General features: G+C 40.4%; 2 protein-coding genes across 9 annotated transcripts in view; both read left to right on the forward strand.

Annotated features, from left to right (window-relative positions):
* The window catches only part of rasgrf2a (Ras protein-specific guanine nucleotide-releasing factor 2a), a 66,160-nt gene extending 62,827 nt beyond the window's left edge, over positions 1-3,333 (forward strand). For all 8 annotated transcript variants that reach the window (XM_028601892.1, XM_028601895.1, XM_028601893.1 and 5 more), the window contains 2 exons: positions 1,222-1,290; positions 1,384-3,333. In XM_028601892.1, the coding sequence (XP_028457693.1) occupies positions 1,222-1,290; positions 1,384-1,479 (165 nt within the window). In that variant the 3' untranslated portion in view covers positions 1,480-3,333. The remainder of the gene's footprint in view (positions 1-1,221; positions 1,291-1,383) is intronic.
* A 5,724-nt stretch (positions 3,334-9,057) lies between these two features.
* ckmt2a (creatine kinase, mitochondrial 2a (sarcomeric)) lies at positions 9,058-24,470 on the forward strand. The gene is made up of 10 exons (XM_028601286.1): positions 9,058-9,163; positions 13,266-13,456; positions 15,070-15,268; positions 18,429-18,524; positions 18,630-18,851; positions 21,111-21,196; positions 21,868-21,991; positions 22,488-22,622; positions 23,426-23,551; positions 24,099-24,470. Exons 2-10 carry the CDS (start codon positions 13,308-13,310, stop codon positions 24,213-24,215), a joined length of 1,254 nt encoding a protein of 417 aa, XP_028457087.1. The 5' UTR covers positions 9,058-9,163; positions 13,266-13,307; the 3' UTR covers positions 24,216-24,470.
* The last annotated feature ends 357 nt before the right edge of the window (positions 24,471-24,827 follow it).

The following is a 24,827-nucleotide window of genomic DNA, read 5'->3' on the forward strand; positions in this document are numbered from 1 at the left end:
AAAGAAGCTTTGTGCAATTTGTAGGGGGGTTAGCTGAGTTCATCACAAGTAGTTTGACATGAATAGGTTGAAAGGGCAATCTACATAATAGATTTTTCGAATGTGTCGAATATCCAACGTCCAATATAAAACCAACTTTACCACGGTCAACATATCTGAGTCTAAGCAGAAAGTTTGAGCACAAGCAGAGCAAATCTAAGCACGAGCAGTGACTATTTGAGTGTGAGAGCAAGAAATCTGAACGTAATATCAGTGAGAAATGCTCTCAAATTGAAATAATGCGCTCTTGACTAATGGCAGTAATATAACTCCATAAAATATTCCCTTTACCTGCTCCCGGTCTTGAATAATGCTTATGAAAGCCCAATTGACTGTTAGCTAAACCCTTCCCCTGAGTAAGAAGCCTTTCCAAAAACGAAAAATACAACAACCAAAGTCTTCCAACGTAAGCTATAATTGTTAGCTTGTCAGGCTAACTAGCTTACTTCATATAGTAACCAAGCACTTCTTAGACCAAGGAGCACATCATCAAATCAGTGTCTTATTTCCCCACTGATTGGGTGTTGGTTGTTAGCGGCTCTGTTGCTAACCTTCGCAGCTTTGTCGTGCTATTTATTGGATTTGTTAACTTTCAAAAAATATATGAGCAGGATTTCTGTTTAAAAAATTGTCAGCTGTAACATTAAAGTCAGATGAAGGCATTTTTTAAAAATTAAGCTAAAGTTAGCTTCATTAGTTAGTTAACTATAACTGATAAAGTCTGTTAGCGACAGTTATTAGTTTAAGCAGCAAAATCGCAAGTTGACGGCTAGAAATGAAAGGGCGCTTTAGTCTACAACTGTCTAGAATCAAAGACCCATTGTTTCAGAAATATATTTAAGACTTATTTTATAGGATTCATGTTTTAAAATGAGTCAGCTGGATTAAAAGGCAGCTGGAGACATTTTCAAACAACTCAATGGAGCTAATGAGTTAGCTTAATTAGCTAGCAAACTAGCTATAGCTTATAAAATCTGTCTGCAACAACGGCAAATTTAAAGGGCAAAGGCTAGAAATGAGAAGCTGCTTTTGTCTGTCACTTCTTAAAATGTATATGACCCATTGGCAATGAATTTTGATGGTTAATCTGCCACAGGAATAGCAAAAGTAAAGGGGAGGGGGGGGTTTAGCTAACGGTCTATTGATTAAGTTGTTTTTTTAACTCTGTCTCTGCTCTCTTAGATTTCTCATATTATCCGGGAGATTCGTCAGTTCCAGCAAGCACCTTACAGGATAGAGCACCAACCAAAAGTGTGTCTGATAAAATGCATTATTTGTGCAATATGAAAGTGATTAGTATTTAACTATTAACACAATCTATTTGCTTGTCCTGACTCCCTCCAGGTGACTCAGTTCCTCCTGGATAAGACACTAGTGATGGATGAAGATGCCCTTTATGAGCTCTCACTGAAGATCGAACCTCGAGTACCACCTGGTTAACATTTCACACACAAACATATTCACACAGACGTGATATACAAAATATATCCATCTAACAATATCAGTGATTAACGCAACTTGAGATTCTTTCTTAATAAAGCAGGGGTTGTTTTATGAAACACCACCAGTTATTGTGCTAAGGAAACTCAGAAGAAAATGTGCCTTTTTGTGTAAATATCTGATGTGTATATTTAGTAAACAGAATGAACTGTATAACATACACAACTCTGCCATACAATCGTACAGTTATGACTGTAGAAACAACCATGTTAGCTAGCCAAACATTGCACTAGTAAGTAACAGTTGCTGCTGTCACATTGTAAATATCAAACAATCTGCCTCTTGTAGTCTTGCACGTAAACATTGTCAGATGAGTTTTACATTAATTATGTAATTATAGCTGGATTAACCTGCTTGTCCATAGAGAGGCAAAGTCCTTCCTATACTGGTGGACCCCCATGGGACCTTATTTAGTAAAAAAATATGTACGGTAGTGAACGGCGAGAAATAAATAAATACATATTTGATCCCATTTGAATTGAGCCATGAATTACACATATGTTTGTCAATTAAAAAGATATTTTTTAAATCAAGATCTGTCGAAAAACTGAAGTATAAGACTGAAAATACATAATTAAATACGTAATTAGAAAGACTAATCATCCCAAAGTAAGTGATGTCTTGCTGAAGCTACAGTGTCTGTGTTGTGTACTGGGATGTAACTTAAACAAACAGGTCTTGCTCATTCTTTCTCTTCCCGGCTGATGAAAAGATGCCGGATAAAACACATCAGGTAAAATAATGTTACATCTGTTGTGTATCAGAGCTAAGTTAGCTAGCTAGCGAGCAAGCCGAGCAGTTGGCAAGGTTACGTATATTGTCACAATATACGTAACCTTGAGGTGAGATATGTAGTTCACTGAGCGGTTTCACTACCTCAAACCTACAACAAACTGACTGTGTAATTCATGGCTCAATTTAAATAGGCTCAAAAAAGTATTATTTCTTTATTTATTTTTTTACATAATTAGGTCCCATTGGGTCCACCGGAAGTAGAGGGACTTGGCCTCTTTATTGGGCCCCAAGGTTTGCTGTGTGGTTTCCAAATTATTTTTGAAATATGCGCTATTTACACAAAGCCTCTGCACAGGATATACAAAGAGAACTGGACGCTGTGCCAGTGAAAGTTGCTCTCTGGAAGCATAGGCAGAAAAAATGTTTTGGCCTCTTGGGGGCAGCGCTACAAGCTGTAAACACAACATTGACATATTATCATCTCAAGTAGATATGGTCTCAGTGCTGAAGAAAGGTCTGGCTGAACCTATCGTAATTCTAGGAGAAAAAAACACTTTAAGTTGTTTGTATTTCTTTCAACCAATCACAATCGTCTTGGGCGGCATTAAACTCCGGATGCAGTGACCGGAACATTTGCACGTGGGGAGGCGAACCCTGTCATTAAAATGGCTAAATCCCTACAAAAGAAAATGCTACAACTTTTCGAGCCCTAGAGGTGAAGCCTGCCTAAACTTCAGCTCAGGAGGAGCTCACTGGACTTATGGTGCGTTCCATTTACCTCGGAAGCCGGAGCTGGGAATGGCGTCACACCCAAGTTAGTCTCTCTTTGCCAGACCTTCCTCAACAGTGCTGCGAAGGAGGGTCCGGCTAGTCCTCACAGCATTCCGATATGGGAGAAAAAAGTGCTCTGGTTTATTGGTCATTTCTTTAAATCAATTAATCGTCATGGGCGGCACTAAGCACCGGGAAAAGCCACGGTCCTGCTGCTAAATAGCCTCTGGAAGGAACTTGTTTTGGTGGAACATGTGTACGTTCAAAAGTAGTTTTCGTCGTGCAACAGAAAACTCTGATTGGACAGATAGTCTAGCTAGCTGTCTGGATTTACCCTGCAGAGATCTGAGGAGCAGTTAACCATAGTCCTCACAAATCCACCGGAGTTTAAACTTACAACACAAAGAAAGAAGAAGGGGACGGACATCCGGCTGAGAAGAGTGAAATCCGGCAGAATTTTCGACGGCAACGGAGCGATCCCAGAAGTGGAACGTCGTGGATATAGACTACCCCTAAATTAACCGCGTTCCAGTAAAACAAGTGGGAATAATTTATTTCACAGTTGGGTTTGTTCTATCCAGGTTAGCCATTGTTAGCAATACCAGTTGATTGAACACATTTTTTGCACATACAAACAGCGTAACGTGTCCCCAGAAGTTGGACAGGACTGTGTACGACTGATTAAGTGAGACAAAAATAAGACAAAAGAGATTATTTACTGTATATAACTACAGCTTCACTACTGTTGATGCACAGAGCAGCCTTGTTGGATTTTGAGGTCTGGGTACTGTGTAGGGGACGGATACCCGACCCAAGCCCGACGGTACCCGACAGGCTGGGCCAGGTTCGGACAGCTATTTAGAAATGATATTCAGGTTTGGTTCGGGCTTGGTCCCATCAGCATGATATGATTGGGCCTCTTGTGTACGTGCCTGTGTTAACGTGCGCTTGTTGCCCCGTGTGCGGTGATGCGCTCATCTGTTGCCATTTCTCAATGCCGACTACAGTTGCTTAATAAAAGCTTTCCACACAAACAAATGTACATCTGTCATTAGTATGAGGAAAAAAAATGAGATTTTAACTGTGTCGGGCTCGGACATAAATATCTTAATGCTTGTCAGGTTCGGATACTGCTCTGTCGGACGCGGGCCGGGCTCGGACAGAATATGCGGCCCGATCCGCACTCTAGTACTGTGAGGTTCTTCAACTTTCCTAGTCGAAAAATCTGACTTCAGGGGACATTCCAGTTGAAATTTCCGACTTTGAACTCTGAAATTCCAACTTCAGATTTCAAATGGAACGCACCATACGCTTGTAGGGTACCAGCTCAGAGTCGTGCATATTCCCAGACGAAATGACAATGACTCAAATGACCACAAACTAATTCCCACACAGTGAACCTGAAGCAGTTGGGGGGGGGGGCCTGGGGGTGTACCCCGTTGGTAGTCCAGCCTTGTGTATGATCTGCGTCTGTCGAGACACACTGGGTTCCCTAAACAGCTGGAGGACAGTTAAAATATTGTATCTCTACGTACAGTAATACTTTCTGGCTCACCTGTTTCTAAATGCATTGCCTGTTAACTGCAAAACTTTGTAGTTCACACACAAAATCAGAAAATATGGTCATAGCAAACATAAGATTTACACTTTATTCATCTTTCTTGACAATCAGTCAAAAGCATTTCTGCTACAATGTCTTTTCAGTGTCAGTGATTTTGTACACACAATGTTCTGATTTTAATAATCTTTCTGCTCTTTTTTTTTTTTTTTTTTAAGAGTCTCGGCCTAAAAGGTTTCTTACGTGATACAAAGTCTTTCAGTTAAATTTCTTTAACATGTATCACTATCCTTCCTTGTCAATGTGATCTTTTAATCATATTTTAAACCTTAACTGTATTAGTATTAGTAATATCTTGGCACTATTGATACGTAAAGAATGTCAATAGACTGTGTTTCTAGCATGAATATAGCATGATGTCCCTTCTGTCCTTCAGATTACTGTTCTCTTTATAGTTGACTGTTACTGACTTTTGTGAGATTCATTCCTTTATTTTGGCACAATCTTCAAACTCTTAAATGCATTAGTGTATAAGACCCCGTGCTTTCTTACAGTACTGTAAACTTTGAAATTCCAGCTTTGCTGTTGTATTTTTCCATGCATTTCTTTGTGTAATGTACATATATTTACACCCAATAAAAGCAAAAAAATGTGAATTATAAAATCGTTCCGAACAGTTTTTAATGGCAGTTATAGGACGATACAGTTGGCCCTGAGTGCTCAATGCTAGTTGCACACACAACCTAACTTGAGTTACAGAAGACGTTTCCACCGCACTTTTCAAGCATGCTTTGTGGTGTTGAGCGATAAGAATGACTTCCAAGAAGTAATGTTGCGTTCGTGTAAGATGCATTTCTTTTGAACGGCTCTTTGGAGAACTGAGCTGTATGATAGCAGGGTTTTTTTTTTATCATTCAGTGCCCAAAATGTCACTCCCTCTCTGCGCTTTGTGGCACTTCTGCCTCCTCTTGTCAATGGGACAACGGCAGCAGCAGGCTTTTCATTTTTTTATTTGTTTCACCTTTATTTAGTCATTAAGAACATGTTCTAATTAGCATGAGATGCACAGAAAGCTGTTACACTGAAAAGACTTCTATCCAACGTGTCACTGGCAGGGGCGCACACGTACTGTACGATGCCTCGTTGATATTCTCAGTCATAAACCACAGCAGGAACTCACGGAGTCATGCATCTTCTTCAGTTTTTGGTTTCCCCTGGAAACTTGTTTTGTTTTGTACCTAAAGTGAATTTTATGTTGTGAAACTTGGAGTTTTTTATGCGTCCGCTCCGGCGACAGTCGTGGCCGGAGGCATAATGTTTTTGCATTGTCCGTCCTTACCTACATCCGCCCCATTCTTGGGAACACGATATCTCAGGACCCCCCCTTGAGGGTTTTTTATTTAAATTTGGCATGAATGTCAACTTGGGCCTGAGAATGAACTGATTTGAATTTGGCGGTCAAAGGTCAAACGCGTTTATGGCCATAACTCAAGAATTCAAATGCCTACCATGGAGAAGATTTACACATGTCTAATAGAATAAAATGATTATTGTAATGACATTTTATAGCCAAAAGGTCATAGGTCAACTTCACTGTGAGATCATAATATCCTGGAAAAAAAACCTTTCTGGCCATTATTAAACTAACCTGACTCCGCCAGATGGATCGCTTTGCATTTGCTCGCCATATCCATCTGGGAGCTTTCCGTTGGAGAACTTTTGGGAAGGGGCAAAAATCCTGGTTAGCTGATTGGATAAACCATCTGTCTATCACCTATGTTGGTGATAGACGGGCCAAATCAACCAATCAGATCCACGAAGCGTATGAAAATGCAACCACAAGCCCCTGCTGCTGCTGCAGGCAAAGCATAGCTTGTTAGCTCAGCATGCAAGCAACATGTCGGTAAAGGAGATTTGCTGTTTGTGTAACGAGAATTTAGGAATAAAAGGCCCCATTTCAGGTTCCCGGTCCATATTTCAAAAGAAGGATCCAAGAGAAAAAAGCATTAGCGAGCGGCTAACAGAATTAGGGCTACCTCTGTCTGAAAATCCTGGTTAGCTGATTGGATAAACCATCTGTCTATCACCACCTAACCCACCTCAAAACCAACGCTGATTGGCCCGGTCGTTTGGCTAACGGCTCCAAATTTGCTCTGCCTCAAGATGCCAGACTGATCTGGGAGTGGAAAACTGGAGCTCGCCAGATCAGGACGGTCTCACGAGGCCATTATTAAACGCCATAACACAGGAAAAGAAATGGGAACATTTGGTCGGATACTGAATTACTGACAATAATCTTGAAACTGTCTTGAAAAGTCCCAAGCCACTGAACTTGCGAGAGGTCCCAGGTTCAAATCCCGGATGAAACACCAGGCTACCAGAAGGGACTGATTAAAAAGTCCATCGCACAATCAACTAATTTACCACACAGACACTGCAAAATAATCCTAATACCAGGGTCGTCACAGCTGCCGGGTTGAAGATGTGTGTGAAGCGTCCACGTTTTGCCAAAAAATACACTTAAAGTTGCTTTCACACCTACCTCTTTTGCTCCGTTTTAAAACAAACTCTGGAGCGTTTGGTCGGACTGTCCGGTTGGTTTGGGGCTCATCTGAACTCTGGTTTCGATCAAACAAACTCTGGTCCGCTTGAAAACGGGGGGTCACGGTTCGCTTCCAGGTCGACTAGAGTTTGGTTCACATCAAGCGAGAACGCGATTTGACCCAAATACAGGAAGTGAACCAAAAAACAGAGCATTTACTAGCCTGCAATTTCAATCTTGCACACAATTTACAGACTTACTGTATATGATCTAAGGGATGATAATAAAGCCCAACTGATAAAGGGTTAAAAAGGCAGATATCGATACAAATATTTGGTGATTTAAAAATCCGATATTCCGATATATCGGCCAATCTACAGTACAGGCCAAACGTTTGGACACACCTTCTCATTCAATGTGTTTCTTTATTTTCATGACTATTTACATTGTAGATTCTCACTGAAGGCATCAAAACTATGAATGAACACATATGGAATTATGTACTTAACAACAAAGTGTGAAATAACTGAAAACATGTCTTATATTTTAGATTCTTCAAAGTAGCCACCCTTTGCTTTTTCTGATAACTCTGCAAACCCTTGGTGTTCTCTCAATGAGCTTCATGAGGTAGTCACCTGAAATGGTTTTACCTTCACAGGTGTGCTTTGTCATGGTTAATTAGTGGAATTATTTCCCTTATTAATAAAAAAGCAAAGGGTGGCTACTTTGAGGAATCTAAAATATAAGACATGTTTTCAGTTATTTCACACTTTTTTGTTAAGTACATAATTCCATATGTGTTCATTCATAGTTTTGGTGCCTTTAGTGAGAATCTACAATGTAAATAGTCATGAAAATAAAAAGGAAACGCATTGAATGAGAAGGTGTGTCCAAACTTTTGGCCTGTACTGTGTGTGTGTATGTATGTATGTATTTATCTATATGTGTGTGTGTATATATATATATATATATATATATATATATATATATATATATATATATATATATATATATATATATATATATATATTTTAAATACAGAAACACGTAACAAAACAGATTTCCCTAACATTAGTTATTTGTAGTCATTTGAGTCCTCACTAAAATAATATGATAATGCGGTTTAAAAATAAACTTTATTGTCACAACAGAACATCAAAATATATCGGTTGGGCTCTAGATGATAACTTTGAGATCCATAAGCTGTTCTGAGCACACATCGCTGGTTGTCTGTGTGACATCATCAGCTGTCTGTCAGCTGCGCACATTGTTCCTCTTCTTCTTCTTAGATATTAGAAACGCTAAAGCACAACCAGGCAACCCAAGACGTTATGAATCTGGTGTTGCTCCATTATTTCTCAGACCAGAATTTCGGATATTCCGTTTACAGTGTTTGGTGCATTTGACAAAGTGCAGTGTGAACGCAAAACGAACCAAATGAAAAATGCAGCAATGTTGCAACTTCACCCCCCGAAACACACCGAGTGCACCGACTGATAGATGTGAAAACACCCTCAATATCTTTTTATGAAATTGCTTCACTATATACAGTTTGAGTCTGGACAGACTCAAACTAAATAAAGTGCAATTTGACTGGTTGGCAGAGGCAAACAACTGCAAGGCGGTAATTCTAGTTTTATATTTGCTTTAGTCTTCTTTTTTTGGTTGTATTCTCTGTATTTGCAGTATACTGTAGCTTTGTAATGCCTTGTGAACTTGGTGTAAAGTTTGTGTGTTAGTGTGGAGCTCTCAGGTTCAGTGTGTGAGGGGAAAATATCAAGGTCAGTCTGGACAGTGATATCTGACCCGTGGCGGTCATGGTTAATCATGGCTCCACATTAGAATTACGTGCCGTCGTAGCTCATGTCGGTGGTCCTCCATTGGTTTGTTTCTGGACTTATGATTGGCTCCCGGGGTTTTAATCCCACATGAGGGGGGCGGAGTCCCCTTGAGAGAGGAGAGTGAAAAGCTCTTTAACAAGAGACCTTCAGCAAGAAGGCAGAGCAGCTTCCCTACAGGTACTGTAAATACTTTTTTTTTTTACTTCTCTTGCAGAAAAGCTCCGTTAGTGTCATGCATCTCAAGCTGAATGTAAAATCATTTGTATCAAAAGAAAATACAGGCGTTACACCTTGATATTTGCTCTTTTTGAATGCTTGGGACATTTATGGTTAATGTGAGGGAGGTTAGCATGTGAGAGCATGTTTCAAAAGTCAAAATGTTTTCAATAGGAGCAGTGAAGGCAGGATGTGATAACTTTAAGATGATATGTAGCTGAATAAATTACTGCAAACGTTATGCATTAGAACTAAAAGAAAGCTTTGCAGTTACAGCTTCAAAGATTAAATAATTAGTTCAAAATTAAATCAAAAATCCAACTATTTTGATAACCAATTAATAAAACGGTTTGAGTAATTATTTTAATGATACATAAAGTTAAAATTCTCTTGATGTCAGCTTGTTAAATGTGAATATGTTCTAGTTTCTTCTCTCCTATGTGACAGTAAACTGAATATCTTTGAGTTGTGGACTAAACAAGACATTTGAAGACGTCGTCTTGGGCTTTGAGAAACACTGATCCACATTTTTCACCATTTTCTGACATTTTATAGACCAAACAACTAATTGATTAATCGAGAAAATCGACAGATTAGACTACAATGAAAATAAGTGTTAGTTGCCGCCCTATTTGCAGTTAAAAAGGCAACTTTTTGGTGCACTTTGCATGAAAATTATTTGTTTTATTTGAAATACCTGAGGTGGTGGTAACATTGCTGTGTCCTCTGGAGAGGACGGAGCTCCTCTTATTTCCTGAACGTACTGTCTCAGAGTTAAAAGGTCACAGTGGTCGGGGGGGGCTGATCCCGGGTCTGTCGTGGGTTTGGCGTAATCCTGTATATAAGAACATATGATCCACAGTGTCAGTTGGCAGTGGAGGCTTTATAAGGCACAAGCACAGAATGCAGAATCTAAAACGTGATCTTTTTCCTGAAAATTCTTGCTTTTATCTTGTCAATCGTTGCTGCTTCACCTCTGTTCTGACTCTACCTGCCCTCCTCCCGTGTTTCCATCCCTCCGTCCTGCTGACGTGGCCTCATGAGGTCTGGTCTTATGACCAGTACAGAATGTCACCGCGTTGGGAGCCAGAGTCTGCTTGTTTCTTGGCACTGGATCCTGGCAGCACAACTGCTCTCCAGTGATCTATAAATAACATTACCACTGACTCAAAGAGTCCGAAGCCATTAACTTCCACAGACAGAGAGGTGAATGGAATCGGTGGGATAAATTCTGCAGACAAAAAAATATCCTGCGACATGTTGGGGGAATGTTTTAGGGCTGCAACTAATGATTATTTCCATTGCCGATTAGTTGTTTGGTCTATAAAATGTCAGAAAATTGTGAAAAATGTCGATCAGTGTTTCCCAAAGCCGTCCTCGAATGTCTTGTTTAGTCAACATCTCAACTTTACTGTCACAGAGGAGAGAAGAACCTAGAAAATATTCACATTTAACAAGCTGGAATCAGAGAACTTTAACTTTTTTCGTCATTAAACAATGACTCAAACTGACTGATCACCAAAAGAGTTGGCAATTAATTTAAATAGTTGACAACTAGTCGATTAATCGATTCATCTCGAGCTCGAGCTCTACCTCAGTGATCAGTGATCAGTTCAGAGCAGCTCAGTTGTCTTTCCTTTGACCCGGATTAACAGTACTGTCCTGACAGCTTCCCTCTCTCTATATTAAGACACAGTCTCGAGGCTATTACACACCCTCTGGCTGTGAAGGACAAGCTAGAATATGACCTTTTCATTAAGAACTTTTAAGTAATGTAGGCCTACTACATTTAACATTTTAAATCAATCTTCATGGACATTTAAAAAATAACAATATTGTGCCAAACTGGAAACTGCGGTTTGTTTCTGAGCTGACTCAAGTCCCACTTTCTTCTGTGTCCTCAAGATGGACATCTTTGGGATACCGTTCATTAGTGGACACGTACAACCTGCCGTCCTGAAGGTGGGAGACTAGGATAATGCTAAGAGGCTAAGAGCATCTGTCACTGCCCCACCTAGGCTACTCTAAGCTCATTACTGCATTAAACATAAAGCTGGGGGGGGGTCAGCGTACTCACATTGTGCACTAATGCAGTTCAGACTTTTGTTAAGGAATTGACTATTTATAGCACTAAAGCCCAGTTCAGACCAAAGATTTGCGACGAAACGAAACCCTTTGCAGGGAAAAGTTTCAGCGGTCTGAACCGGCCCGTCTCAGCTCAACAGACAATAGAGAAGTCAGCTGATAAAGTCAGCTATAACTACAGAAACAGAATTATCTATAATCCATTTTAATGTTACAAAGCGCTGTTAGAAATGGCAGTTTTCTCCCCTCGTCTTATTGGTGTGAACTGGCAGGTTTTCGAACGCTGCAAACCGACTTGTTGCAAGAAGTTGCAAGTTTTAACTTGTCTCGTCACGAATCTTTGATCTGAACTGGTCTTAGATTTAGTGGGAAAGTCTCTGCTTTCTCTGGCTTCTCCTAAAAGAAGTAATTCCCCTTAAACACATACAGCATAAATCAGTACTAAAGAAAATATGATTTTTTAGATATTGTGTTGCACAGAAATTCATCTACACAACTTCTGCCAATATTTAATTTTAGACACATTGGGACATAGTTACTACTCACTGGGTTAAGTGGTGAAATACTGTAGCATGGCGAGCTAACCGTTAGCATGCTAGCCATCTGAGAACATGTTAGCGCTTGTAAGTCACAATAGCTCTCCTAGCTCTCTTATTTTTAATCTGTTCTCAGGATTCTACATCATTTTATTCAATAAAGAGTTTTTGAAGATAAGAAAAAAGCAAGTTGCCTTGTCGCTAATGGGACATATAGTTAAAGTAGTTTAAAGTATTTATTTTTAAAAAACAGGTTCATTGATCTATCAACTACTGTCTTATAGCATACACTAGGCCTATCTCTTTCAGCAGTTTAAACTCCCACAGAAGTGGATGATACTAGGTAACTAGGACGACAGTTGAAAATTAGCTGACTGGCTAACACTGGCGCATTTACAGAAATGTTGATTAATGTGCATTGTCCTAATCAAATAAATAAATATAATCTAATAAAAGTCAACGACGCAAATTCATGTTTACCAAAGTTGAACTTGACGTGAAAGGTTTAGAGCAGTCACTGTGGTTCCCTACTCATGTCTAAACCCCCCGTCCAAAACCAAAGTTCAGGTAACTCTAGAGATAGAGCCTTACCTTCTTTTTGATACAGAGCAATTATCAGGACTTTGACGTTTCTCCGCCATGTCTCATTCATAAAATAGTGATGCCTGATGACAGCTAGCAGCTAACAGCTGACCTGATGACAGCAAGGGTCCCAGGTTAAGAGGTCCCAGAGGTTTGGTCTACTAAGTAGCCTGCCTCCAATTTTAAGCTAGAACAAAAATATATAGTTTTTATACAGACTTTTGTACACATTATATATTCTAGTGTATTATAATTTGTTTAACATCTGCAAATATTTTTTTTTACCTCAACCTTAAACCAGATAAAGACTTGCGCAGCATCCCCTGTGATCTTTGCCACCCCCCTAAGGGGTGCCCGGACCCCAGGTGGGGATCAGCTGGTTTAGAGATTTTCGTAGTGGTTTTAAATGCTGGCGTGCACCTGCTGCCTGAATATGATTGGACGAAATAAATTGATTTGTGAAGCATGAATGAAACGGCTGATTCCAATCCAAAAAGATAACTCAGGCTAAGCTCAAGTACTATGAATGTCTATTCTGTGTTTTACTTCACTGGTTTACAGAACTGTTACATGTGAAGAACTGACAAATAGACCACGGACCCCCATTTGATAAGATTTCTCCCCAACGTCCCCCATCTGGAGTTCTGCGTTATGTTTTATTACAGAAAGTGAATGAAACCCATGACCAAAACGGTCATATATTCTGCCGTTGTGTTACTTACGGATGGAATTAAAGGTAGTGAACATAAATTATTCCCTTTTTTGTTGGAAACTCCCCTAGAACCCCCTCAAGAACCTCACTTTAGTCTCACTTTAGGATCTCTTCTGTCTAAATATTTCTGTTATTTTTTTCTCTCCAGCTCATTTCTTACTGACAAAAAGAGACAACAACCATCAGAAAGATGGCGAGCTCTTTCACACGCTTGATCTCCGGCCGAAACACGGCAGCTCTGTTGGCCAGCTTGGGCGCAGGAACGATGGCCACTGGCTTCCTGATGAGCGAAACTGGCCCCCTGGCTGCTGATAAGAAGACAAAGCTCTATCCTCCCAGGTAAGACTGGATCGCACCAACACCACAGATACAGCATGAAGGAAGGCATGTGTAACATGTAAGGGTTAAAGGACAAATCCGGCGCAAAATGAACCTAGGGGTTAATAACATGTGTACCGTGTCCTGACGACTAGCGTTATAAGCTAATTAGCGGTTTGTGCTAAAACTGGTCACATTCGATTAGCATGAAAACATATCCCAGTGAAAGGTCAACTCGGTACACACGTGTTATTAACCCCTAGGTTAATTTTGCACCGGATTTGTCCTTTAATGCCCGACGAGGTGTCCATTGTCAGGAATTGTCGGCAGAGGAGGTAAAGCTATGGATGGAAGTTATATAATATAATGCTATTTTAATACTTTGAGCAAACGGGAGTATTTTAATCCAGACCCCAATCTTTTCCCTAAACTTTTCTTCGTTTTGTTGGTGCCTGAACTCAACTATTGTCGCCACTTTTTTTCTGCTAAACCATCTGAATATACTTAAGAACAATATATTTATTTGAGATTCTACTCGTAATAGCCAAAAAGATGATCACAGTTGCCTGGCTGACGCCCCACCCTCCAACAGTAGACATTTTTAATCCTTCCTTTCCACTGGTCTATCTAATGGAGACAATCACAGCAAGACTCCAGTTAAAAATGGCTCTTTTCTAGTCAAATGGTCTCCGATCATACAGAGTTAACAAAGACTGTGCTCAGAATTAGCTGTGTACCTGCCTCTTAAGAAGGAGGAGAATTTTCTCAACACTTCATCCTTCAGTTTATCACAAACATTCAACATCACACATCTGGAGATACGTGTTTTTCACTGGACAGGAAGGGGAGGAAAAACAAAAGTAACTAAAGCTGTCAGAAAAATGTAGTGGAGTACAGAGTACACTATTTATCTCTTAATTAGGAAGTAGTAGTTTAAAGTTGCATAAAATGGAAATACTCAAGAAAATACAAATACCTCCAAATTGTACATAAATACTTGAGTAAATGTACTAAGTTAACTTCCCATCACTGCCCTCCAGTTGCAGCAATGAGTCATCATCGAGTGAGGTGAAGCACGTAGTCAGTTTCTGTGTTGTTGAGGCAGATAATTATAGAGCTTGGACTCATCAAGGTTATCCAGCCACTGCACTCGCACCAAACACTGAGAACGGACATCTTTTTTCACTTGCCAAAGAACTTATTTTTTCTTTTTACTTCACTTCATTCCAGAAAGCACGTACAGGTTTTGACTAAATTACATATTTTTCTCTTCTCTCTGGTTTGATGTGACCATTATTCTGAGGCGTGACAATTTTGCATAATTTGCGATGATGAAACGAGGTAGGAAACTGGGAAAAGTATATTTGACATGTGCTTTGAGTTTTTAGTCCCATCCGCTAACATAGTGGGGGCGGGTTTATGAACTATACTGCAGCCTGCACAAAAATCAGGACTTAAGACGAAACATTCAAGCACATCTGTCAATATTTGATTATACTTAATTTAACTCTAAATGTGATCACAGCAGCATGGGTTGTTGGAAAAGCACGTTGTCGCCACTCGTTGGCAGTAAAAGCAGGATCTTCAGATTACGTACAGTTACTCAAATCTTTGCACCTCTCCCTCTTCTGCAGCTCGGACTTCCCCGACCTGAGGAAACACAACAACTGCATGGCCGCGGCTCTGACTCCCGCCATTTATGCCAAACTGAGGGACAAGGTCACCCCCAACAACTGGACCCTGGACCAGAGCATCCAAACCGGTGTGGATAACCCCGGGCACCCGTTCATCAAGACGGTGGGCTGTGTGGCAGGCGACGAGGAGAGCTACGAGGTGAGAGAGGTCAAAGGTCACAGTTAGTGTCTACACATCCGTTCAATGTCTCCTCGAGTTAAATGATTTGATAAAGGGTGTAATTACAGCACCACTGGGGATGGACATTTTTAACCGTTTGTCAGTTTATTTACTCTTTAAAATATCTCTGAATTTCCTCTGACTGTCCAGCTGCCAAAATCTAGACGAGAAAAGATATAAGTTCATAATAATATGAATATGCTGAGTAATAAGCTTGTACCTAAGACTGTACCTACATTAGATGATTTACTTTGTTTTAAAGTAGTCAATCTATAACCTGAACTAAAATCTTTAGGGACACGCTTAAAAAAAAAAAAAAAAAGATGTTCTAACATGACTAAAAGCCATTAAAATGACAATAATCCGATAGTAACCACATTATTTAAAATCAACATGTTAAGTGACCAGGCACATATTTTATTTATTTGTTAACAACTTCATCAGGTTAGTGTTATCTTGGGTTGGAGAGAAGACCTACAGAACAGTAGCTTGACTGGCCTAAGCTGAGCTTGATTTGGCTGGGCTGGGCTGCTGTGAGCTGGCCTTTTTAACTGTATTCTATAGTGCAAAATGTTGTTTAATTACTATTATTATGGTAAAACATTTGGCTATATTAATTAATTTTAATGAAGACACCTGTGGACAATTGACCAATATATCTACAATTTCCCCCAGCAACAGCCATGGTATAACAAAGGCACAATTTACCCTTGAAAAAAAGTCGGTGATCTTTGTTTTTCCTCTTTCTCTCTCCATGATGCAGGATTCTAAATTAAGAAAAATAATATTAGCTTCCTAGATAGCTTACCAAGCGCTCATGTACACTCGTTCATGCTCAAATTACATTCACTTTAATCAACTCACACTTGAATTAAGTCCTCGCTATCTTTCGTAATCACTGACTGGACAATTAGGTTGTTATGCTAGCTTTGAATAACTAGTCTAACTGCTATATGTCTGCTGTTAGCTGGCAGATTATTTGGCTTCATACCTATGCTTCATACACATACAGCTAGCAAGAAACGTTGACAGACGCACTCTTCTAATCATTACGTTACACTGGGTATCTAAGTTAGTTAATGCAACTTTTGATATAGGAACACCAACTCCAAATATTTTACTATAATAAGCAATTATTATGGAGATATAAACATAATCGAAGCACTTACAGGATTTTCATTAGGGATTTCACTCTTTGTGAGTCTTCGTTTTTGCCGCGTTCAACAATAACATACGTGTCTGCGCCATAGACTGTACTGTATGCGCCGGAGGACCACAACAACAATCTGTGATGCTATTAGCTGCCCAATCGCGCTAGGAAATAAATTAATTATTGTTATAAATATAAAACATTACTAAAGACCTATAATTTTCACAATCATTTTTAATGTTAAAAATATTTGTCGGGGAGCCCCCAAAATCTAAAAATAAATTCTTATAGGGGGTCCCTAATGACTTATGGGGGGTCCGGGACCCCCCCAGATCCCCCTCATTTCAATAACTGTACATTTCTGCCTGAGAAATGACACCTTGATATAGTTCTGTGATCTGTGAAACAGTTCTGTGAATCACTGACATTGTGTGCTTGTACTCTTTTGGACACACTGTCCTCAGGCTCTAGCTTTATGTTTTATGTTGATCGTATTAAAACAAAGAAAACAATCTGAAGTTGTTGTTTTTAAGTTATAAATACCATGATTTTACCGGTCCGGCCCACTTGGGAATAGATTTTCCTCCATGTGGCCCCTGAGCTAAAATGAGTTTGACACCCCTGCTTTAAGTGTTCGGGCTGGTAAGTTGATGTACCCCAAAAAAAATATCCGCTGAAATTTAAAAGTTTCTTTCGCCATGCAAAGTCTATGGGAAAAGTCTTTCTGGGCCAGAGGGGTGGAGTTCCAGCATTGGCAGCTAAGCCCATGTTTTTATTAATTAAAGGTCCCATGACATGGTGCTCTTTGGATGCTTTTATATAGACCTTAGTGGTCCCCTAATACTGTATCTGAAGTCTCTTTTATATAGACCTTAGTGGTCCCCTAATACTGTATCTGAAGTCTCTTTTATATAGGCCTTAGTGGTCCCCTAATACTGTATCTGAAGTGTCTTTTATATAGACCTTAGTAGTCCCCTAATACTGTATCTGAAGTCTCTTTTATATAGACCTTAGTAGTCCCCTAATACTGTATCTGAAGTCTCTTTTATATAGACCTTAGTGGTCCCCTAATACTGTATCTGAAGTCTCTTTTATATAGACCTTAGTGGTCCCCTAATACTGTATCTGAAGTCTCTTTTATATAGACCTTAGTGGTCCCCTAATACTGTATCTGAAGTCTCTTTTATATAGACCTTAGTGGTCCCCTAATACTGTATCTGAAGTCTCTTTTATATAGGCCTTAGTGGTCCCCTAATACTGTATCTGAAGTGTCTTTCCCGAAATTCAGCCTCGGTGCAGAATTACAGCCACTAGAGCCAGTCCCACAATGAGCTTTCCTTAGGATGTGCCATTTCTGTGTCTGTAGCTATTGAGGAGGAGAGGGGGGGCAAGGTGGAGGGTGGGGGTGTGGTTTTGACTAACTGCCACTTTGCTCGTTTGAAAGCCATGATGTCTCTCTCTCTCTCTCTCTCTCTCTCTCTCATGGGTGGGCCAAATTCTCTGGGCGGGCAAAGCAGAGAAAGGGGAGGTAACCTTGCTCCTTATGACCTCATAAGGAGAAGATTCCTGATTGGTCCATCTGAGCTTTCATTTTCTCAAAGGCAGAGCAGGATACCCAGGGCTCGGTTTACACCTATCACCATTTCTAGCCACTGGGGGATCAGGCTGGGGCAACGCATATTAATGTTAAAAAAGTGACATTTTCATGCCATGGGACCTTTTAAAAGCATTAACATGTTCTAGAAGAAACTCCAAATAAAGTATGAACGTGAAAATGAGCATAATATTGGACCTTTAATCTATATTTTATCACCTGTGATATTCTCAGAAAAGACGTTGGAATTAATCAATTAAAGGCAAATGCACGTTATTTATCATAATATATCAGCTCTCTATAAAGGAGACTAATCATTTTTAGTTTGTTTGTTTATAAAAAAAACTTCTGAAACCAAACCTTACAGCCTTGACTTTGCTTTCTGTTCCCTCCAGGTGTTTGCTGAGCTCTTTGACCCCGTCATCAAAGACCGGCACAACGGCTACGACCCCAGAACCATGAAACACCCGACTGACCTGGACTCCTCCAAGGTGTTTACACCGCTGCACGATCCCTCCGTCAATCCTGCCGTCACCTTCAAGTATTAGCCAACATTTTCCTTCCGTCTGTCTCACCTCTGTGTCCCCGACCTCCAGATAACCAACGCCGTGTTCGACGAAAACTACGTCCTGTCGTCCCGTGTCCGCACCGGCCGCAGTATCCGCGGGCTGAGCCTGCCCCCGGCCTGTTCCAGGGCCGAGCGTCGGGAGGTGGAGCGCGTCGTGGTGACGGCCCTGGCCGGCCTAAAGGGAGACCTGGCCGGACGCTACTACGGCCTGGGAGACATGACCGAGAAGGAGCAGCAGCAGCTCATTGATGTGAGTTCCAGCGTGGTTTTATACAGAGAAACTACGAAATAATAGCCTGACAAGCCAGACCCTCCATCCAGATGTTGGGTCTGGGAACTCACCATTGACGGAGCTCGATCCGAGGGGCGGGATAAACGGTTGTCTTTCAAATTCCCTCTGCACGCAATAGGATAGCGCTACAACCAGGCAGAGCAACGAAGAAGGTAGTTGATAGATTAAACTTTTGCCGTATCCGGTCGGAAAAATCTGAACACCTCTTCCTTTTTTAAGAATGACTTCAGTGCCGTTCTTTGTTCTTTTCTCAAAGAAAAGCTGAACTTCAAGTCTTCCAGAAGACCGATGTTCACCAGCAGCAGCAGTAGCCATAAGCCCCGCCCACCAACTCTATACACGATGTGATTGGCCTGACTAGAATTTGGTTTTTCCAGTGCCTAGACCCCCCTAGCTGCAAAATAAATTTGCTGCCACTAGGGTGCGTCTTGATTTCTAGGCTAACGAAATAATATAACTTCCCAGGTCCCTGTGATCTTTGATTTGACAGAACTTACCTAAAGTCATAATTGGGACTTTGTGTAAATCCAGATAACTCATAGATGAGTACGGATTTTCCATGGCAATACGTATCAGTATCCGATTTGTTATTATATAAATTGCATAAAAGAACTACTAGAATAATAACATCAGTTGCTTTTTCAGTCCACTAGATGGTGGAGTTGAGTTATTTTTCTTCTTCTGGTGAGGTCAGATGTTGACAAATGTTTCCTTTGGGGATATAGTTTGAAGTTGTAAAATATTGCAAATTGCAATAAATCGCAGAATATCGCAACAATTGTTTAAACATTTAACCCTCCTGTTGTCCTCAGGGTCAAACTTGACCCATTTCTCAAAGTTCCTACACAAAAAATATGTGTTTCTTTTAACCAAATTGCCACCCCAAAAAAACACGGTTGGTTCAATACAACATTCTTTGCAATATCATTCAATTCCAGAGGTTATATTATATTTTACAGCATTTGAGAAAAAAAAAAGCTGTTTAAATGGTTAAAAAACCATTTCCTGACTAAACTCTGACAAAAGTCATCCTCGTATTTTAACTTAATTGTCAAAATATTTCATAATTTCAGCTTTTTAACTAAAACATTTGGTATAAAATAATATAAATGAGGTTTATTGACCATGAATTTTGAAAAATAATTGTAAAACTTGTGGTAATAAGTTGGTTTAAGGGGTGTATATACTGGTGGCAGCTGGGGGAAAAGCATAGAAAACGTCGAAAAAAGCAAGAAAAAACCATTAAAGAAACCTAAAAAAACCCATTAAAAAACAAAAGCGTTTTCAGTTTTCACCCGGGAGGACAACACCATGGTTAAACGTGCGTAGCTCTCACATTTGTCATGGTGCAGGAGCCAGGTTATGAACGTTTAAAATTGCAATATCGTAATGTGACATCAGTATCGTGATAATATGGGGCGTCTGGTGATTCCCACCCCTACTAATCGATCAGTCGACACAATCATGAGACTGTTAGTCGTCTAAGGATTTCTTTAGTCGAGCTCAGCTCTAGTAGGTTCTAGGGATGCACAATATACGTTTTTTTTAATGTCATTGCGATGTAAACTGGCGCAAAAACATATCGCGAAAAACACTATTTTGTGTTATTCGAAAGAAAATATGAGCAGAAAACTGCACTTGTAACTGTCATTCTTTTTTAATGTGAACTTTTATATTCAATTCAACGTTAAATTTGTTCAATAAAAGATCGTTGGAAATGATTTCCTTTCATTTGTTTAAAATCCAACAAGCAGTTTGTTGGATTTTAGCAGAATACGTAAAGCAGCAGAACCAAGAACACTTTAATATCCTTTTATTTATCGCAGGTCATGTTGTTATTGCGATATTCAACAATGTTATCGCAATAGTTTGGTGACCTTCCTGTTGTGATTATTTCACGCTGCACCACACAAGGACCACTTCCTGTTTGACAAGCCCGTGTCTCCATTACTCACCTCGGCCTTCATGGCCCGAGACTGGCCCGATTCCAGGGGCATCTGGTAAGAAGTCCCACCCCAGGTCCCACCCACCCCAGTGCTGTTAGCGTTGTAGGCAATGAGAGGAAATGCTATTGGAACCAAACCCTCTCCTGTCCTGTGAAGTCCTCCCGAACCTTTATTCTATCCTCCCCTCTCCACCACAGAAGTTTGTTCACTAAGTTATAGAAGTTATCCTCTTTAACATACTCCTTCCTGTTTTCTACCCCCCATCCTTCAGGACCACTTCCTGTTTGACAAACCTGTCTCTCCTTTGTTGACATGTGCCTTTATGGCCCGAGACTGGCCAGACGCCAGGGGCATCTGGTAGGGTCGACTCAGCTCTCCTGCATGTCTGCTGTGTCACTATTTACACTTTAACATCCTGATCCATTTCAGAGATAGTGTAGAAGTGTTTAGATACAAATTTAAGATACTTAAATGGCAGAAAATGCTGTTTTCAGACATTCAAATATGGAGATTTACAGTTTTTTTTCTGTTTTAATAATCAGACTAAATTGAATATTGGAAAAAAATCATTTGAAAACATTTTATTAAGCTATTAACAGTTAGAAAAAGTCAGATGAAATTGCCTTGTCACTGTTTATATTTGTAAAACCCACAGACAGATGTTAAAGGGGACCAATAGCATATATGATTTCTTTTTTTAAACTAATTAAAATTACAAAATATGGAAGATACAAGGTTTCTGCCTGACGGCAACGATAGATTTTTCTTCACCCTCTGACACATAAAAGAAATAATTCAGTTATTGTCCTGATTTTGACGCATGTTGGTTGAAAAAATACAGACGGGGACTACTTTTTGTGTTTTCCATTTGGAGTGTATTGTCCGTTGCTCTCTCACATATTAATTCTGCACGGACAAGCAGCATGAATATTAAAGGTCCTTTATGGCCATGAGTCATCTCCAGTAAATGAAAAGAGTGTTTCATGTGGAGAGCTCCTTATTGAGTCTCTTGTTCTGGTTCTCTTCAGGCACAACAATGAGAAGACCTTCCTGATCTGGGTGAATGAGGAGGACCACACCAGAGTCATCTCCATGGAGAAGGGAGGCAACATGAAGAGAGTATTTGAGAGATTCTGCAGAGGACTTAAACAGGTACAGTGGAGACAAGTTGCTTTAGGGCGAGATTAATGTTGCGTTCCAGACACAATTTTTAGCCCGTAAGTTACGACTTCAAGTCACAACTTGGTAGCCCTCCAGGGTTCAGGTTAGGCTACCTAACGTTAGCTAGCGGCTACCTAACGCTGACGTTAGCTAGCTGATACTAGCGATTTCTAGTCGTCGACATATTTTGGGCTTCATTTAATAAACATAACCTGTAGTAGTAGTAAACAATCGTATGTGTATTGTTTTGATTACAATATGCGGAATAACTTTACGTTGCCTATTTATGTATATCTCAGTTTTTTTTTTGCAGAGATGGATCACAGTATGTGTCGCTTTAAGACGATACATTTCTCTTACAAGTGTTAGTAACACAAGATGCAGGAGAATTTTCTCAGCTCATCAAGAAACATTCAATTTGTTAATCTAAAAAAACTTAAAATGTGACTGGTCGACTCTTCTCACATGATGTCATCATGTTTCACAGGTAGAGCACCTGATCCAGGAGAGAGGCTGGGAGTTCATGTGGAACGAGCATCTGGGCTACATCCTCACATGTCCCTCCAACCTGGGCACTGGCCTCAGGGCGGGGGTGCATGTGCGCCTGCCAAAACTCAGCCAGGTAACACACACACACACACACACACACACACACACACACACACACACACACACAATAAAACAGTTACAACTCAACAGGAACACAGATACAACTTCAACCTCTGTTGACAGAACCAATCTCACCGGGAAGTCCATTTAGCAGCTGTTCTGGAGCTTTTGATCACATGATCTTCCTCTGCAGATGAAGAACAAAACGACCAGTGAATATATCATTATGTATTATGTGTGTGTGTGTGTGTGTCTGTACCATAAAAACACATCAATGAGCCACACTGTTGCACTGGCTGACATGTTTCTTCATAATGAACACACACACACACACACACACACACACACACACACACACACACACTGTAGTTTATTTTGACTCAACCCCACACCCATGGTCCTGCTGCCACCAATACTCACTAGAGCACCAAATGTGGACTAATCCGCTGCTGAAAATAGAACACATCAAACGCATTATTTCCTCCCGTTTGTTTAAAAAAAAAACTTTTTAAAGCCACAGTTCAGGGTCTGGAAATCAGAATGTATTGAGAGACAGACAAAAACATTGTTGTTTTTTTTATTATTATCATGGGATTTGTTCAAATGTAAATTGTTAAAATATAGAATATCGCCACCCTCACCCTTTATTCTCCATCTCCTGAAGGAGATTGTGTGATACAATGGATTCCTCCTGAACAGCTACTGACTGAACCTTCTGCTGAGATTGATTTGTCAACTCGTGTTTGCAACGTCAACATTAACTTTCAATTTGACTGTAGTAACAACAAGTTACGAATGATTGAAATCCCTCCGCAGGACCCGCGTTTCTCCAAAATCCTCGACAACCTGCGGCTGCAGAAAAGAGGCACCGGCGGCGTGGATACCGCCGCTACCGGGGACACCTTCGACATTTCCAACAACGACCGTCTCGGCAAATCTGAGGTGAGGAGAAATGTCTTTTGTTCCTGCTTGTAGAGGTTTTTCTTTCTTTTGGTCATGTTAATAAGTAGAGATGGTACGATACCATTTTTTCCTTCCCGATACCGATTCCGATCCGATACCAGTGTGTCATATATTTTATAACAAACACAAACAATGAATGCCTCAGAACTTTCTTTTATTCTCCAGTTTGACAGTCAGTTATAACGGAAAAATAAACTACTTTGACGTAGACTTTCTTCAGGGCTTTATTACGTGGTATCGGATCGGTGCATAAACTCCAGTACTTACCGATACCAGCGTTTTAGGCAGTATCGGAGCCGATACCATCTCTATTAATAAGGAACGACATTATGCAGGGGCGGGGCTAGAAGGGAGTCGCGGGGCGGCAACAGCCGTTGTCACTACCCGATGTGAGTCAAGTGCAGATGTGAGTTGCGCATGCTCGGATTTAAACGGTTTGCGGCATAACGTTGTCATTTCAAGCTCTCTGAGACAATATTGAGTTGGAGAAATTAACTTTAGTGTGTATTTTTGGGTTTTTCTCCAGGTGGAGCTGGTCCAGCTATTGGTCGATGGGGTCAACCACCTGATTGAGTGTGAGAAGAAGCTCGAGAAGGGACAGGACATCAAAGTCCCAGCTCCCATTACTCAGTTCAGGAAGTAAAAGCCTGATGCATGGGTGCTTCAGTGTCAGCAGGGGGGGGGGCCGCTCTCTGCTCGGGGCTCCCCTCCCAAACCTCCGAACCACGTCCGTCCACTGCTACAGAACAGGAGCAGGTTTCTTTATTCCTCCTCCCTCCCTCATCTTTAGGGGAACCTAATCTTAAACATGAACTGCAGTTAGGGGGCGATTCTACCTCATGTTTAAGGTCCTCACTGTAAGCCTGACTTCAATAAAACCAAACAGTATTAAACACTTTGACTGCGTTTTGCTTTTCTACGGTGGCCCCCGAGAGCTCAACGCACTGCATGTCCGCAAAGTAAGTGGTACTTTTACGTGAGTATTTCCTTTTTCTGCTACTACTACTTCACTACAATTCAGAGGCACATTTTGTACTCTTTACTGCATTTATTTGACAGCTTTAGTTACTTTGCAGATTTAGATAAATCCAAAATATACTCAACAAATAAAGTATGATGCATTCAGATAAGGCGGGAAGTTCACACGGTAGTAGCATATAAATAAAACCTATCTTTCAACACTGAATCGTCAATAATTATAATCCAGTAATAGAATATATATTATTCTGAGAAGGACCATTCTGCAGGAATACGT

This window comes from Perca flavescens, chromosome 16, assembly GCF_004354835.1.
Source record: "Perca flavescens isolate YP-PL-M2 chromosome 16, PFLA_1.0, whole genome shotgun sequence".
NCBI classification, from domain to species: domain Eukaryota; kingdom Metazoa; phylum Chordata; class Actinopteri; order Perciformes; family Percidae; genus Perca; species Perca flavescens.

Coding starts and splice junctions, on each gene's coding strand:
- ckmt2a (XM_028601286.1), top strand. CDS start 13,308: ATGGCGAGCTCTTTCACACGCTTGATCTCCGGCCGAAACACGGCAGCT. Junction 15,269..18,428: donor GCGACGAGGAGAGCTACGAG/GTGAGAGAGGTC, acceptor TGTTCCCTCCAG/GTGTTTGCTGAGCTCTTTGA. Junction 21,197..21,867: donor CCAGACGCCAGGGGCATCTG/GTAGGGTCGACT, acceptor GGTTCTCTTCAG/GCACAACAATGAGAAGACCT.